Source organism: Cloeon dipterum, chromosome X (assembly GCF_949628265.1).
Source record: "Cloeon dipterum chromosome X, ieCloDipt1.1, whole genome shotgun sequence".
NCBI classification, from domain to species: domain Eukaryota; kingdom Metazoa; phylum Arthropoda; class Insecta; order Ephemeroptera; family Baetidae; genus Cloeon; species Cloeon dipterum.
Window position 1 is genome coordinate 25,945,927 of NC_088790.1, and position 16,768 is coordinate 25,962,694.

Sequence of the window (16,768 nt, forward strand, 5' to 3'; positions counted from 1 at the left end):
AAGTGGAATGATACTGGGCAACAATTGAAAATTATTTAAATTGTTGGATGCATTAAAGAATTGACCGATAAACAATTTGTTCAACAATTTGCAATAATAAAAAAAGACGTTCCTACAATAAAAATTCAAATTTTGCCGATTTTCTCCTAAATTTACAGTGCTCGAACATATTTTCTTGGCATATTCCGATTCGTCTCGTCGAAGTCTGTTCAACGGTGTATGCCACTTATTGGGGAAACTCTTGGTTTTGAAATTAAATCGGATTTCAAGTAAGGAGACAGCCATTACCATTTGAAAAGCACGCTAACTCTCCAGCCAATTTTCTCATAAAATTACAGTGCTTCTTAGGTGAATTTAGGCTTTAACTGAATCCTAAGGGACGAGTTTATGCATTGGCAACAAGCATTTTCCAGGCTTTTCCAGTATCATTCCTCTTTAAAAAATATTATCTACCTGTAACTTCCGACAGAAGATTTAAATTTTAATTCGTCTTGCTAGTGGTGATATTGCGCATTTTCCAACAACCAAACGCAATTTTCCTTATTGCAAGAATAAAAATGGCAACAATCAATTCAACAGAGAAAATTTGTGCTTGTTGAGCGATGCGCAATTTTACCGCGACCCAGATGAATTTTAAATTTTTTTATCATTTTACGCTGCAATATTTGATATCATTAAGATTTGCGAAAACAAAAATAAAATGAAATGGAATTCTTTTTGCCTATGTATAACAAATTGAAGCTTAATTTTCCTGAGCAATACTTAATCTCGCATATTACGAACATAATAACTTTTTAAAAGCAATAACTGAGTTAACTTGATAATTATTCTAATCTGTTCATATTGTGCTAAATTTAAAAAAAACTCAATTCTAAAATTTGTAATATCGCATTTTTTTCTGGGCTCTTGAAAAGAAAAGCAGATAAAATCGATTTTTATAAATTAATTTAAATATATAAACGAAGCTAGATATTTAGAGGATAAACATCCAATAACATTATTTCCTCTCTAGAGCTTTTGAATTTAGCTAAATTATTATATAGCCACAAACCTTTTGAACAGTCATCTTACGGTTTTCTGTTTTTAATTTAACCCACTTTAGGTTGTTTTTAAGTTAAAAAGATACATAAAATGCAGTCCAAAAAAATATGCGATATTATTTTGCAAAGGGTCAAGTTTGCGCGTTTGTGCAACCCTTCTCTGACGTCAAGAGAGCTTGGCCGCCTGAGGTCAGGACCCGAGGCCAGCGCGAGGGTCAATCTGTGTTTTCTGCTCCGGCGTTTTTTTGTTAATAACATATATTTATCGGTCTCTGACGAAAAGCTAGCCACTCCGCACGATTTCCGCCTCTTCGCTTATTGATTCGAATGGCTTTTACCCAGCGAAAGCGAGAAAGCGGCCACGGAGTGATTGATTCACAGATTTTTCAATGGCGTGTGCCCTATGTATTATTCTGACGTGGATCTGCTGTGTTTTCGAGAGAGGAAATGAATGATATCTGGAGTTTGTTCGGTTACAGCGAGGAGAGGAAAGGCCTCTGAACTGGCTTATCACGGCGCATGTTGCCCAATCGCGAATAGGGTTTTCATCAAATTTCAATTTTAAATGTTGTAATGAGGGGAATGCATATCAATATCAAATAAAGACATTGAAATTCAGTTTATTTAGGAGGTGGAAGTTGAAAATGTTTAATATAGATAGAGTAAAAAATTTGGGATCGATGGTCAAGTTTCTAATATGACATAAGTGGCACGACATTTTTAAATTTCACTCCCTAAAAATTACAATTAAATTAATAGTCACTTTGATTCTGGCGATGTCGCGTTTTGCAATTTTATATGATGCAAATTTTTGCAAAATATCCTCATAAGAGTTACATAATTTGACGTAATGCGCGCGTAAAAAACTGTCATTGCTTTACAAAAAGTGTCATAATCTTAAGATTGGCAACAGAAGAAAATTACAACATGTATTTGTCCAAACCCTTAAGATCCAGATGTGACTCCTTGTATCATTTCACTCAGCTGTTACCATTACGAATATCTTGCGCAAGAAATGCAAGAAATGAATTTTTACATTTTTCCTCTGTGAAAATCTAAAATTTGAAGTCGGAGTGGTAAAAATTTCCTCTACTGTGCAGATTTTTTCTTTTAAATTGCCATTTGCTGCCTCAATCTCTTCCAAAATGTATCTCAAGTCGAGTTGATGAGAAAATAATTAGAAAATTATTGAAAACTGAGATGCAAACATGGCCCGCAAGAAGCTGGTTAAAATTAAAAAAAAAAAACTATTTCTATCACTGCATTTTTCGGGGTTTTCGCAACCCTGGTCTCAGTGCCTGAACAGTGCTTCCAAGTTCAATATAAAATAAAACATAATGTACTTCCGTGTTTGGATCAATCTATCTTCGATTTTATCTATTCTATGAATGGAAACTCCAGTGCATTTAAACGGACATTTGTCTGAATTAATGTTCTCTCATTATTGAACAAACCTCTCTATCATTGTTTTTTATTTATTTATTTAGTAATATTTTTGTTTCGGATGTGAGCAGGTATGTGGAAACGTTCCTTTGGTAACGGTGTTGCTTTAAAAAACATTAATGAGAAGCATCAATTCTTTAAACTGATATTATTCTCTGTTCATTATTTTTTTCTATTTCTATGCCTGCCGAACAAATTTGGAAAATTTCACTTACCCTTCAGTGATCTACTCTACAATTTTAATACCTTATAAATAATTAATCAGCAAAAACCTACTCTAAAAAGAGATAAGTGAATATGTGAAAAATAATTCTAGCACGATCTCTACCAAAATGTACACTGATTTAGCCCCTTAGGCATCATGAACATGGATTAACATGATAAACTCTAGAATTTTGGCAAATCAACAATTAAAATTAAAATTTAGACCCACGAAATAAAATACAAAAATGTAAGGAGAGAAAATACGGCTATATTGCATCAAAAAACCTAACTGGGCAACAATTGAAAATTATTTAAATTGTTGGATGCCTTAAACAATTGAACGATAAACAATTTGTTCAACAATTTGCAACAGTAAAAAAGGACCTTTCTTACAGTAAAAATTCAAATTTTGCCGATTTTCTCCAAAATTTACAGTGCTTGAACATATTTTCTTGGCATATTTCGATTCCTCTCGTAGAGATCTGTCCAACGGTGTATGCCACTTATTGGGGAAACTCTTGGTTTTCAAATTAAATCGGATTCCAAGTAAGCAGACAGCCATTACCATTTGAAAAGCACGCTAACTTTCCAGCCAATTTTCTCAAAAAATTACAGTGCTTCTTAGGTCAATTTAGGCTTTAACTGAATCCTAAGGGATGAGTTTATGCATTGGCAACAAGCATTTTCCAGGCTTTTTCAGTATCATTCATCTTTAAAAACTAAAAAATTTATCATTTCAAATGGTTATAAAAACGTCCTAAACTTCTATTTATGTATTGCTTGAAAAAGGATTATATAATAAAAGATATGTAATATAATATAGGTATTGCATAAAGTAAAACAAGGAGCGCTTTGAACAAAAGTTATGTCACCAATATTGGTCGTTTAGTGTTTTAAAAAATGTCTATTTATGGTACCTGCTCGTACATGGTTTATAAATTAAAATTTTATGGAATTCCAGAGACATTGATAAGACGCTGGAATTTGGAGGATTTTCGGCACTGAGTGTCATATTATCATTATCAGAAGCGACCATCTATGGCTGCTGGGGTCATGTGCTGCGAGGCTTTAAAGCGGCAGCAACCATCCTGCCGGCTCACTTTTTCCCCGCTCAAGTCATCTGCACCGCTCGTCGCTCCATCAGCGTACAAGGTTCGTAGAAACGCGTTTAAACTTTGATAACCTTGACCTTAGAAACGTTCCACCCCTTTAAATAAAATGGAAAAAATACGGCAGATTGAGATATATGTATATGCAATTTCTCAACAAGCGAGACACGCAGGTTGCATAATATATAACACTGGACCCTTCCCGAATAAATTCTTTTCAGACGCGGGAAATTAATTTTGAATTGTTTGAAAGCAACGCATTTTATTTTCTCTCTTTAATTAATATTTAAATGTCATTAATGAGGCTCGCACTGCTTGTTATCTCATCCTCACGCTCAATTTCATTCAATTCTGACGAAAGGCATCAGCGGCGCCGCGGTGAGCACCGCGAGTACTTTGGCCCTTTCGCTCTTTTTGCTGCGGTCCTTTCGGTGCTCACGTGTCGCCCGCTGTTAATGAGCATTTTGCTAATTGTCTAACCGGCAAAATGCCTGCACGCGGACAGATGAACGGCTACAAGAACCTGGCGGACAACGGCAATGGCACCCTCAGCTCCGACTCGTTCCTCTTCACCTCCGAATCCGTCGGCGAGGGACACCCAGGTACGTTTTCTTTTTATGTTCTTGTGTTTAGGGGTTGCGTGTTGTTATTTTTAAATCCAATCTTGGCTACCGGCTGCGACGAAGAAGAGCGCCTAAATTTTAAAAACTGAATAATTATTATTTCTAATAAAACCAAACTGGTTCGTGGCATTATTTTTTAATGCGGTTTGACCAAACGAAATGTCAAATAATCACGCAACCTCAATGTTTTGATATCATAAACTCTCAGGTTTCTCAAAGGTATTTATTATTTTAAATTGATTTGCAGACAAAATGTGCGACCAGATCAGCGATGCCGTGCTTGACGCTCATCTGAAACAGGATCCCAACGCCAAAGTGGCATGTGGTGAGATCAAGTCGGATTTTTATTTCGTTACCCGTGTTGGATATACACTGCAGAAGTTGTTACGAAAACGAATCGAGCAAAAAATTCTCTTGAATGAATAACAGCGGCGTCCTATATATTTATCGCAACTAATTGTTTTCCAGAGACTGTTACAAAAACTGGCATGATTCTGATATGCGGCGAGATCACATCAAAGGCCAACGTGGACTACCAAAAGGTCGTCAGAGAAACAGTCAAACACATCGGTTATGATGATTCGTCAAAGGGTAAACAGTTTTAAAACCAACACCCAACAAGTGTATCGCACACAAACTTTGTTCCCGGCGCTCTTTTGATATTCGGTAAAACCCTTCAAATAATGCCTTTCGCAGGCTTTGACCACACGACGTGCAACCTTTTGATCGCGATCGAGCAGCAGTCGCCTAATATCGCCAAGGGCGTGCACGTCAACCGAGGCGAATTGGACATTGGTGCCGGCGACCAGGTCCAACATTACTCTTTTAAATAATGCTTACACATTTCGACTGGGGATTTAATTGCATCTATTGGGAAATATTGGAGCTAATTGCAATTTGGGTGCATGCGTGCTGTACTTTTGCAGGCCTCGACCACAAAGTGTGCGCCGTTATCAATATGATCGAGGGACAGTCCCCGGAAATCGCCAAGGGCGTGCATGAAAATAAGACTGAGGAGGATTTGGGTGCTGGAGATCAGGTGATCAGTTTGCGGTGGAACCAATAAAAATTTATTAAAAATGCATGAAATTGGTATGCTAATTGTGCATGAAAATTTTCTAATAATTATTTACGGCTGTGAAAATGACGGGTTTTTTCGGGAAATAGTCAATTATATTTGGTGCAAATTGTGGAGCTAAATGGGTGATAAAAACGATGTTTTTTTCTCTTTGCATGAAAATTTCCTGGTGAAAATTTCTACTGTAGCTATGACAAATCTACAGATTTTGATTAAATTTAAACTGTTTTTAGATGCTTCAGACGGTTTTAAGTTTGGATTAAATGACTTAAAATTGTATGATTCGTGCTAATTAGATGTTCCCGCAACGATTGGAAGCTGAGAAAAAAATAGTCGATCGTTTAAATTTCACAGCCCTGTATGAAATTTTCTATCTAAAATAATTTTGCATGAAAAATAACTATTTTGTGTTTAAATTAAAATGCGAGATAAAAATTATTTGTTGCGGAAGGGAAAATATTGATTTTTGTAAGATTTTGTCTGAAATACTTCAAATTCTTGTTGAGCAAAAAAATTTAAATTTCAATAGTTAGATTTGTTATAGCCGAAAAATTAAAAATTTTTAAACGGCTTGCAAATTGGGTCACATAAGAAGTTTTAATTTTTGACCCCGAAGAATTGTAGCGAAAAATCGAGCAAAAATTCATTCAAAATCCCACAAAAAAATAATTTAGTTTTAAATAATTCAATAAAGTGGCAGGGTTCGCAAAAACCCGCATTTTTCCCGGATAAAAACAGACTGCATTGCAAAAAACGGAGTTTTCTGCAATTTTGCGCATTTTTTCGAAACACATGCATTTTAATCGAAGACCAAAAATTGTCACGATGAATGATCACAAATAGGAATTTTTACAAATCAGTAAATTAGCCACTGGTTTCAATAAAAGACCAAAAATTTGTAGTTTTCCATAATATCTGACTTTTCGTAGCGCGAAATTTGACCTTTTCGGGGTTAAATTCGGAAAAACCCAAAACTAATGGTTTTTTCCAGCGGTTTTTTGCGCTAAAACCCAGTGGTGCATTTTTGCGCATTCCAAAATTGGCAAACCCTGCTAAAAATCAGCTTTGATCAAATTGTTAAAAAAGCATGATTGCATGATTATGTAAAAATTAACTTGGACTTTTTTGGAATATATTTGTTTATAATTATTTCCGTTAAAAATATATTAATTCAATTTACCCAGGGTATTATGTTTGGCTACGCGACTGACGAGACAGAGGAGTGCATGCCTCTGACGATCGTGCTGGCCCACAGACTCAACCAGAAGCTGGCCGACCTGCGCAGAGCCGGCATCCTTTGGTGGGCCCGGCCAGACTCAAAGTCTCAGGTATTTTAGACTAAAATTATATCCACCCCGCGTTCCAAGGCTTAGTTCTGCGTAGGTGACCTGCGATTACAAGTTCGTCAACGGCGCCTGCGTGCCCCAGCGGGTGCACACGGTGGTCGTCTCCATCCAGCACAGCGACAAAATCAGTCTTGAACAACTCAGGGATGAGGTCGAAAACAAGGTCATCCGCACGGTTATCCCTGCGAGGTACATCGATGACGAGACTGTCATCCATATCAACCCGTGCGGAGAGTTTATTGTTGGCGGACCTCAGGTGACTAATTTAATAATAAATAAATTAGTCTTGACAGAGGGGCAGAAATTGCGATGAATTATTTAATTAATAATTGTTTTGGCATTAATTTCAAGTGAGACAAAGACTGTGTGACTTTCTTGGTCTTTGAAAAGGAGAGCATTTTTTCTCCACTCAAAAAACCCGCAGTGCAGTGGGTTTTTTCCTTTCAATTTTAACCAGTTTCTTGCAGGCAATGTTTGCATTTTTTGCACCTGTTTTAATCATTTTTCTAATTATTTGCTCTTGACCTTGGCTTGAAAAATTGTCAGAGATAAATTTTTGGAGAAATTGAGGCCGTAAATGGCAATTTAAAAGAAAAAATCTGCTCAGAAGAGGAAATTTTGACCACTCTGACCGCAAATTTCAGATTTTCGCAGGGGAAAAATGGAAAATATTAATTTCTTGTGTAAGAAATTGGTAAAAATTGAGTGGTAAGCAAATGCAACCCTGCTCAAGCCTCTCTGGGGCAGTGAGTAAATACCAAATTTTGTATTTACTCGTGTGCAAGTCGATTGCTCAATATGAAATTTTTCCGCAAGCACAGCATAATATAAACTTATTCATTTTTGGGATTGCGCAAGATCCAGCTTGTTATTTGTTCAGGTTTATCGCGATGAGCAAAGAAACCCACGATGTTTTGCACAGCACTGATTTTTATCACCGTTTAATAACCTACAAATGACTTTCTTTTGTTTCCATTCGTTATTATTTGTAAAACACAGACGTAATACAGCGATCGATTCCAGGGTGACGCTGGCCTGACAGGCAGGAAAATCATTGTGGACACTTATGGCGGGTGGGGTGCTCACGGTGGAGGAGCCTTTTCGGGAAAAGACTTTACAAAGGTGGACCGGTCGGCTGCGTACGCGGCCAGATGGGTGGCCAAGTCCTTGGTGAAGGCCAAGCTCTGCAAGAGGTGCCTGGTCCAGGTGAATAATGCTCGAGACATCATCATGTTGCAAAGGCTTACAATTTTCGTTCAGGTTTCATACGCCATTGGTGTGGCCGAGCCGCTGTCCATCACAGTTTTCGACTACGGCACTTCTGAGCGCACTCCTGATGAACTCTTGGCCATCGTCAAGAAGAACTTTGACCTGCGACCGGGGAAAATTGTCAAGTGAGTGCCATATTTTAATTTAGACATGTTGAATTATCAGTGTTCTGGATTTTGACCAGCCAGAGTGGTTCAAACCAGGCGATTTTTGCCGGCATTTTTAAAATCGGTTTGAATTTATGGCTAATATAATTAATAAGTTTAATTTAAAATTCAAGGTGAAGTATTTTTACACTTAAATTATTCTATTTAGTTACTTTCCTTATTTTAGATTTTAGCCAATTTAGCCGGCTAAAAACCAGCTTGGTTGAAATTATTTTTATCAAGCCGGAATTTCTTGAACTGAATATTGAATATTTGATTAGTTTTCCGCTGAAATAGGCTTAACTCGAATTTATTTGCAGGGAACTGAACCTAAGAAATCCAGTGTACCAGCAGACAAGCTCGTACGGCCACTTTGGCAGAGACATCTTCACGTGGGAGCAGCCCAAGAAACTGAATTTGTGAACAGCTCATCAATGACATACACTGCAGTGATTTTTTGAATGTTTTTATTCATTTAACCGTCGAGTTTTTTAAGGAAATATATAAAATATCAAACTTGGCTTCACGCTTGCTTTGATTTTTATAACTGTCACCCTACATTAATTAATTATTTATTTTAGAACTAATCCTGACCTTTTTTGAGCTTCCGTGGAAAATTAGGGGTGTCCACCAGCTTTCTCTTCTTGTTGCTGCACTCATGGGGCTGAGCTACGCATTTACCGCAGCTCCCACAGTGGATCCACCTAGGTTTCACACATCTTTGGCACGTGCTGCAGTGTTTGTACGTTCCACCAGCCTGTAAGCATAGGTTTTTCATAAAACAACAAACCGACCAAATAAAAAGCTCGCAGTACCTTTGACGGGCAGCTTCCACAAAGGTTGCAGTGAACATTGTCCTTGTGAACAAACCTCGAGCACTTGGAACAAAAATTGTAGCCCTCATCTTCGGGATGGACAATCAGATTCAACGGGGCATTGGTGAAAATTCTAACTGGAGAACCAGTTTTCCTTCCTCTCCTACTATCTGTGTGTGTTTTAAAAGGTTTAGCCTCAATTCATCAAAATAACAATCAATATTTACCCGAATTAAACATTTTGTGGTCAGAGTAGTCAATTCGGTAGTCGAGCATCGCAGTTCCTGGCAGCGCATGAGAAATGTAGGCTTCCATAAAATAAGGGAACACCCAGAAGAACAGCACGTCGCCGACGCAGCCCGTCTCTCTAATTTCGGTGACCAGCTTCTTCAAAGTGCCGGCGATGGGCTCGACTCTGCCTCCGAACGGCGGGTCAAGCAGAATCGCCACAGTCTCCTCGGTCGGCAAGGTTTTTAGGAAACTCTTAAATCTAGTCTTGCTTCTGGACCCATCAGGATCCTCCACCGTCTCCATGAAGTGGTGGTTGAACATGTTGTACCAACTGAAGTTGCTTCCGTAAAACACACCCTGACAGGAATATCATTAAATTAAGGAATAATTTTTTTTAAAGTGCCTTACATATCTCCAGTCAAAATCCAGAAGGTAGTAGTTGATTTTGAGCCTTTCTATCAGTGATGGGGTGCCAATAGAGATGACAGATTTCACACTGAGCCTGTCCAAAGTTGAGGTAATAAAATTGCAGGTCTGCTCCGAAAAGAAGAACTGTGCCTCCTTCGTGGTCTCTTTCATAGACTTCAACAGCTGACATAATTTGAAATTAGATTTATTTTTAAAAACCTTTTAGATTATTACCTTTGTAGGACGCCGAATTATATCTTTTTTAACCTGTGTCTCGATTTTGTGACCCTTGTGCTCACAATTTATTTCAGATTTATCACAGATAAAACTGAAATTAAAATTAATAAAATTACAAAATTAAATTAGAGTTTAAAGAAATAATACCTGGTGCACGAGTGACAAAAAATATTCTCTTTTCGTTCCTTCAGCATTCTTGATCTGAATTAAAAAAATTAATAAATTAAATTAATTAAATTTCTCTCCTCACTTTTGATATTTTTCCCAGAACGAGACAGTCACAAGACTCTTGCACCTATCAGCCAATTTCTCGATTTTCTCCTTTTCCACGACCTGGTCTTGGTCTGTCGACACCGACACGAAAAACTGGCACTCCTTCCTCGACCTGAAGGCGGCACACGCGAAAAATCTGCTCGTTTTGCATCCCGCGGTCTTCTCAAACAATAACATCGGCCCTACAGCGTTTCAGTAGTACATTATCTTTGGAATAAGGTTAATAATATGGGGGACTCACACTTTCCGCTCACTCACACTTCTCGCTCTGATGGGAAGATTCAATGTTAATCCCTATCCTAGCGAGAAGTGTGAGTTGGGCCAAAATGGTGAGTCTGCCATAATTATCATTGCGACTTGTTTACCATGCGGACATCGAGGACAGTTGTCTAGATGGTCGCTGGACAGGACTTTGTGGCTCTCGGCGCTTTTCATGACTGCCGGGTTGCAGCAGGAAGCAGAAACAAATCAGAAATTAATGCAGCAAACCGGATCAAAATAAATACACGTGTGTTCTGTGTTGGTTGAGTGTTTGTTATTATTTTTCTGCGCGAGCAGGGTTGCCAACCGACTGCGGCGGTGCGAGGCGGTGCGCGAGGTGACACTGACCCCTTGGCCTTGGGCTAGAGGCTCACGGCTCTTCGCGATATTTTTATTGAATAGATTGACGTGGCCTTTGGGGAAATTATACGAATTGCGCATTTTCTTTCTGAAGTGTTTGTTGTTGTTGCTGTTACTGCTTTTAGTTATTTAAAGCAGTTTATTCTGAAATATATGACTTGGACATGAGTGAAAAATAATCGAATTTAAAATATTTAGTATAGCTTATTTTAAATCAATCGTCATTTTTTTGCTGTCAGTGGTATTGAAAACAACAAATCAATTGAATTTTAAATAATTAAACTCCTTTGTTCGCAATGATTGTTTGATTTTTTAATTTTATATGTATTTGAAAATAATTTTTTTCATTCTTGGAGAGGAAAATATTTCGCCGAAACTGGTGTTTTAATTTTTATCTTTCTCCACCTTTGATTGATTTTGTTACAAAGTGTCTGATAGAGATAAAAAGGCGCCTTTTCTTTTTCTTCGCAGCTTACTCATCGCATCTCATAATCTTTGACCGAGTGCGCAGCAGGTTGCAAACCTTCCAGTATCCACGCCGCGCGTTCATCGCCCTGCAGCGTCATTTGTGCAACCTCGCGCGCTTATTGTTTGTTAGTATTAGTCATGTTGCTTCGCGGATGCAAACAGGGATCTGATCTAAACCTTGAAACACGAGCATTCATCTCAATGGAGCGACGTAAAACTATACAGTCAACATAAGTGCGTAATAGTTACTTATCCTGTTCGTAGGACAACAACAAATAATAATTAAATCCTCGCAATAAGGAATCAGATTAATTGGCCTGATTAAACAGCACTATAAAATAATTAAATGAGAGTTTATTAAATTTACTGAAATGATTTTTTTAAATTTGGAATTAACTTTATTTAATTTAGAGCACCAAATTCTTTACAAGTAGGAGAGAAAAGCCACAGGAATTTCTGCGTCTGTGTGGCCGACGAGGAAAAATAAATGAATTTATCCTTGGGTGGCAAAATAAAAAAAGCGCGATGCGAGTAAAAAATGCGGTGTCTCGGTGCGGCGTCAGGTATGGTGGGAGCTGAGGATTCAGGCAGAAAAGTGCGTGTTTTCCGCGACGACAAAAAGGCTGAGGCAGGCGCAGGGGCGATTGCGGATCGGCGTGGCGCGTCGGCCACGTAGGCGTGGTGGTTCACGGCCGTTCACCACTTGGCTGACGACCTTAAAACAACAGGCTGTGTGTGTGTGCTGCTGCAGAGCAGACTGCTACTCGGATTCCTTGGAATCAGGCGGGCAGCAGCAGCAGCGGCGGCGGAATGCAATGCCAACCGGCACGCCGCGGCCGCCCCAACGCCTCTGGTCGGGCTCAACAATTTATTTATTCTCCTCTTCTCGCGCGCACTTGAGAGCAAAGAGATGCAATAGCAGCAATCCGGTCGGTCGGCTACTCGGATCGGCACCTCCTATTCAGGGCATTTGCAAGCGTAATACCTTGCGAGCAAAACACATACGCGCGATCACACACACACCGCACTTAGGAATGCAGCGAGCGAGCGATTCTCTCCTTGAAAGGCGGTTGCAAATCGTGTAAATGGCAAACGCAGCCGGTGAGATCTGTCGCGGGTGCAGAAATTAGGAACACCTGCCGACTGATAACGGGGAATTTCGCCTCCTTGTCATCAATAATAAGCAGCCAGCACTTCGCGGAAATTTGCGATTCAAAGTCTGCTTTTTGTTTACTGACAAATTATCAGGCCGTCCTCTGAATTTTTTCGGCCTTGTTTCCAAATACGCAGCAGTGCCACTCAATTTCGCCCGGCTTTCCCTATCTTTTCCTTTGTGCTGGTTAAAAAGGTCAATTTGGAAAAGCCTTGAGATGCAAATCGTAGTGACAGATGACTTTGGAAACTTGGAGAACAATAATTGTTGATTATTTATTACGTAACACTGCGGTATTAAATTGGGTTTTGATATAAGGATGACAATTTTCAATAGTAAAAAAGGACCTTGCTTAATTTTTTTCAAATTTTCTACGAAATTTACTTGGCAGATTTCGATTCTTCTAGTCGAGATCTGTCCAACTGCGTATGAAACCTTTTAGGGAAACTCTTTGTTGTGAAATAAAATAGAATTTCGTGTAAGGAGACAGTCCTCAATATTTAACATCCACTTTTATAAAAAAAAATACAGTGCTATTTTGGTTTCAACTGAATCCTAAGAGATGAGTTCATGCATTGGCAACAAGCAAGAAAATTAATGACAGAAACGTCAATTTGAATTGGCGAAGAATTAAAATTTAAGGCCTGATGCTTTTTTTATTAAAATTAGGAAACGTAATCGTGTTTAATCTTTACAAATTTTATCGAATTGCACATTGCACACGAGTAATGTTGAAATTATTACTTTTGTTTGTGTCTGCTCACTCGGGCAGACTGATTTCGTGCAATTGGAGTACCAGAAATATATGTATAATCAGTGCCCGGAGACAAGTTAGCCTTGCATACCAAATAGCTGAATAACCAAAACATGTACAATGACCTTTCGCCGCTGCTGTCTGCCTTTTTAATTGAGCGGCCTGCTGTTGTTCCCAAGCAGAAGAAACTAGGCGAGACAGCACAGGCGAACAAAAAACTTAAACCTGACACCACGAGCAAAGGCCATCAATGGGAGCAGCAAAAGGAATATAAAAAACCTGTATGGGAGTGTAACAAAAACGTGATTTAAATAATCTTATCCTTCGCCCCCGTTATAAATTAATAATAATTCTTTCCTCTGTTTGAAGTAAAACTGTACAGGAAAATTTCGAGATAAAAATCGTCCGGTTTTACTGGCAATCGAACAGGGTGGTTTTTACAGGGGTTGAAAGATCAACGTTTTCACCCCCGAAAAACACATCAAATGAATCTAAAATAAAACCCGATAAAAAATTACACCATAATTCGCAAACCGTGTTGGCTAGATCCGTTTAGCTTTTTTAGAAATTTAACAAAATTTGAAATTTAATTGTTGCTTGGCCCTGATTTCATTATTGTATATTTTAGAAATAATTGTTGCTAAATTCCACTAACAAGAGACTCAATTAATGAACCTCTTTGATATAGCCAACGATGCAAATTGATATTAATTGTTTAATTTTACCCTTTGCAAATATCTTCTTCCCGTCCATAAATAAAATAATTAAAAAAATCCAAATTTGGCGCGAAAGTAAATTTCCCAGAAGTCATGACACACAATGCAAAACGGCAGGAAGAGACGGCCTCCAGCTCCCCCACTGACTTTGTGAAGTCGTCGGCGCGTCCGCCGCCCCCGAAGCAATCTGCGAAAGGTCAAAAACACAGGCACTCCATTTCCCACACCTCCGCGCGCCGTTGTTGTGTGTTTGTTTGCGCCCACTAAGTAAATTACGCACTCTCTCTCGCCGGCCGAGAGCACGGCAGCGGCTGGGCAAAGGGGGCGATTGCGAAAGGCCATAACGAAATAGGCAAGCGGGATTTATTTTCGACGGCGAGACGCATTCCAGGAGGGCGGCTGGCTGCTGGGCATCGGCCTGGCCAGACCGAGCCACGCCAGAGCCAGACAGACGCGCATTACGTATCAGGGGAGACGACACCCAGCACCCAGCCCGCCAACGAAAGAGAGCTGCACAGAAACAATATTCGTTCGAGATTCGAGTGCGCGCCTTTTCCCTGTGAACGTGAACGCAAACGGCAGACGCGTCTCGTAAAGAAATCTCCCGGGCCGCCGTACGTCCACCAACGCCGGCAGAGCGTGCTATTTTAAATAAACGTCTGTCCCATTAAGTTTCGCGTTAAGGAGGAAATAAAGCAACATTTCAAAATTTATCGACTATCACGCGCGATGCTGACGCCACAACCTCAAAAATTTGGTGTTGGGCTATCGCGGCTTTTAAAGAGGATTTATACCGCAAAAGCCTGGAAAATCGGGAACTTAAGATTCAGTTGAAGCCAAAATTGACCTAATTTTTTTTTAGAAAAGTGGCTACAAAATTAGCATGCTTTTCAAATGGTGAGGACTGTCTCTCCTTACTTGAAATCCTATTTTATTTCACAACAAAGAGTTGGACAGATCTCGACGAGAGGAATCGAAATCTGCGAAGAAAATGTGGTCAAGCGACTGAAATTTCGGAGAAGCAAGTTCCTTTTTGGATTGTTGCGAATTGTTTATCGATCCAACAATTCAAATAATTTTCAATTGTCACCCTGTATCAATCCACTTTAATTTATTGTTTACTGTTTGAACCGTCTCGTTTTCACAGACACATTCCAAGTTTTATCACCTCCAAATAATTAAATCAGTTCGATTTTTATTCCTCCAATTAATTCAGGACGAACTAGGAATGGCAGCTGTCTGTCATCCTCTTGAAGCAAATCAAAATAGACTTCAAGGGTCTATCTGAGTGAGAGGACTAAAAGGGCTTTTCCTGCTTGAACAAAGAGCAGAAAGTGTTAACTTCAATTTATTATCTCTGATCTGCTATAGACAGTGTGTTATGCCGTAAAGATGCCCTTTGCAATTGCGGTTATCTTGCTAAAAGCTAAACTCCGTCTCCGAATATCACCACTTTGAACGAAAATTGAAAGGCCCTATCCTCAAGACCCACTTGAGGGAAACTGCTGGCTCAGCATCTCGGGTTTTGAAGCCGAACATAATGGACCGGAGCTTCCGCATGCCTTCAGAAATTCTAGAATCGAAATGTCAAGCAGCTTACTTATTTTTAAGCCATTTTTGGCACACAAAAGTGCCTTTTACATCACTTCTCTCGCTGTCAAACGCAAAATAAGCAAGTTAGTGCACCCAGTGCGCCATCATTGTTACATTCCCACGGGTGTACGCCGCGCCATGAAAGTGTGGACCACGCTAAACCAATTGAGAGGAGAGGAGTCTCGTGGGAAAAGGCGCGCTTCGCGCCCTTTTAAGGCGCGAGTGTGGCTCATGGGCGGTGGCGCCGTCGGCGGCCGGAATGCGAGGCTCACTTGCTTACTAACTAGGACAAAAAAGAAGCCGCCGCGGCCGCGCCAAAGAGCACTGCACCGCGCGCGTCTGCCGTCTATTTATTTATAATGGGCTACCTTGCCCTCTCGCACGCCTTTCAGAGCCCACGTGTGCGCGCTTGCCTCCTTTGTAATTAAATTAGCCGTCCGCTCGATCGATCTCGCGGCGAACTGACTGACTGAGTCGCCATTTTCGATCATGCATTATCGATGCACGCGAATCGACACGCGTTGTTCTAATATATACATATGGATGCGGTATACCGTTTTGATTTGTTCGTTCGGGGGCGACCGCTCTGGGACGCACGTGTGCGCCTCTGGTGCCACCGAAAGGGTTGAATGCTAATAAACCGATTTTGAATACTCGCAGGACACTCGGTTTGAACGGATCGATTATTGCGGTTGATTAAAAAGGAAACAGACAGGATAGATTTTGTGGTTGGTGCGTTACGTGGGTATTTTTATTTCCACAATCATTCGTAATTGGTCTCATTGTCAGATTCAAACTCAAAGTAATCAAGAGAAAGGGTTAAAGAGGATTGATACTAAAAAATCCTTGATGCTAATGCAGAAACTGTCTCCTTACTTGAAATCCTATTTTATTCCACAACTAAAAGGTTTCACACGCTGTTGGACAGATCTCGACGAGAGGAATCAAAATCTGCCTAGAAAATGTGGTCAAGCGCATCAAATTTTAGAGAAAATTTGAATTTTTACTGTAACAAAATGTAGAACAAATTGTTTATCAATCAACTACTGCTTATTGCATCCAACAATTCAAATAATAATTGTCAATCGTTGCCCTGTATCAATAAGTTGACAAAGCCGAAGTGAGCCTGGAAGACTAGCAAAAGAGACATCACAAAAAATAAAATATTTGTTCTCATTTGTCATGTAAGACGCCTTGCAAAGGGAGGGAAGCTGTGCCGCCGAACAGTCTTTCAGTGTGGG

General features: G+C 39.6%; 2 protein-coding genes across 3 annotated transcripts; one reads left to right on the forward strand and one right to left on the reverse strand.

Moving 5' to 3' along the window:
- The first annotated feature begins 3,686 nt into the window (after positions 1 to 3,686).
- LOC135947438 (S-adenosylmethionine synthase-like) lies at positions 3,687 to 8,779 on the forward strand. 2 transcript variants are annotated; one of them, XM_065496308.1, is made up of 10 exons: positions 3,687 to 3,839; positions 4,302 to 4,398; positions 4,667 to 4,744; positions 4,888 to 5,010; positions 5,116 to 5,228; positions 6,682 to 6,825; positions 6,881 to 7,099; positions 7,867 to 8,049; positions 8,104 to 8,237; positions 8,579 to 8,779. In XM_065496308.1, the coding sequence occupies exons 1-10, from the start codon at positions 3,726 to 3,728 to the stop codon at positions 8,679 to 8,681; spliced, it is 1,308 nt and encodes a 435-aa protein (XP_065352380.1). In that variant the 5' UTR covers positions 3,687 to 3,725; the 3' UTR covers positions 8,682 to 8,779. The 2 variants fall into 2 exon arrangements, with proteins under 2 accessions (XP_065352380.1, XP_065352381.1); XM_065496309.1 differs by lacking the exon at positions 5,116 to 5,228 and adding an exon at positions 5,346 to 5,458.
- A 36-nt stretch (positions 8,780 to 8,815) lies between these two features.
- LOC135947437 (rRNA N6-adenosine-methyltransferase ZCCHC4) lies at positions 8,816 to 11,025 on the reverse strand. Its single transcript, XM_065496307.1, has 8 exons — positions 10,588 to 11,025; positions 10,200 to 10,404; positions 10,097 to 10,150; positions 9,947 to 10,040; positions 9,713 to 9,895; positions 9,301 to 9,661; positions 9,074 to 9,243; positions 8,816 to 9,015 (listed from the first exon to the last, which is right to left on the reverse strand). The coding sequence occupies exons 1-8, from the start codon at positions 10,655 to 10,657 to the stop codon at positions 8,842 to 8,844; spliced, it is 1,311 nt and encodes a 436-aa protein (XP_065352379.1). The 5' UTR covers positions 10,658 to 11,025; the 3' UTR covers positions 8,816 to 8,841.
- Between the last annotated feature and the right edge of the window lie 5,743 nt (positions 11,026 to 16,768).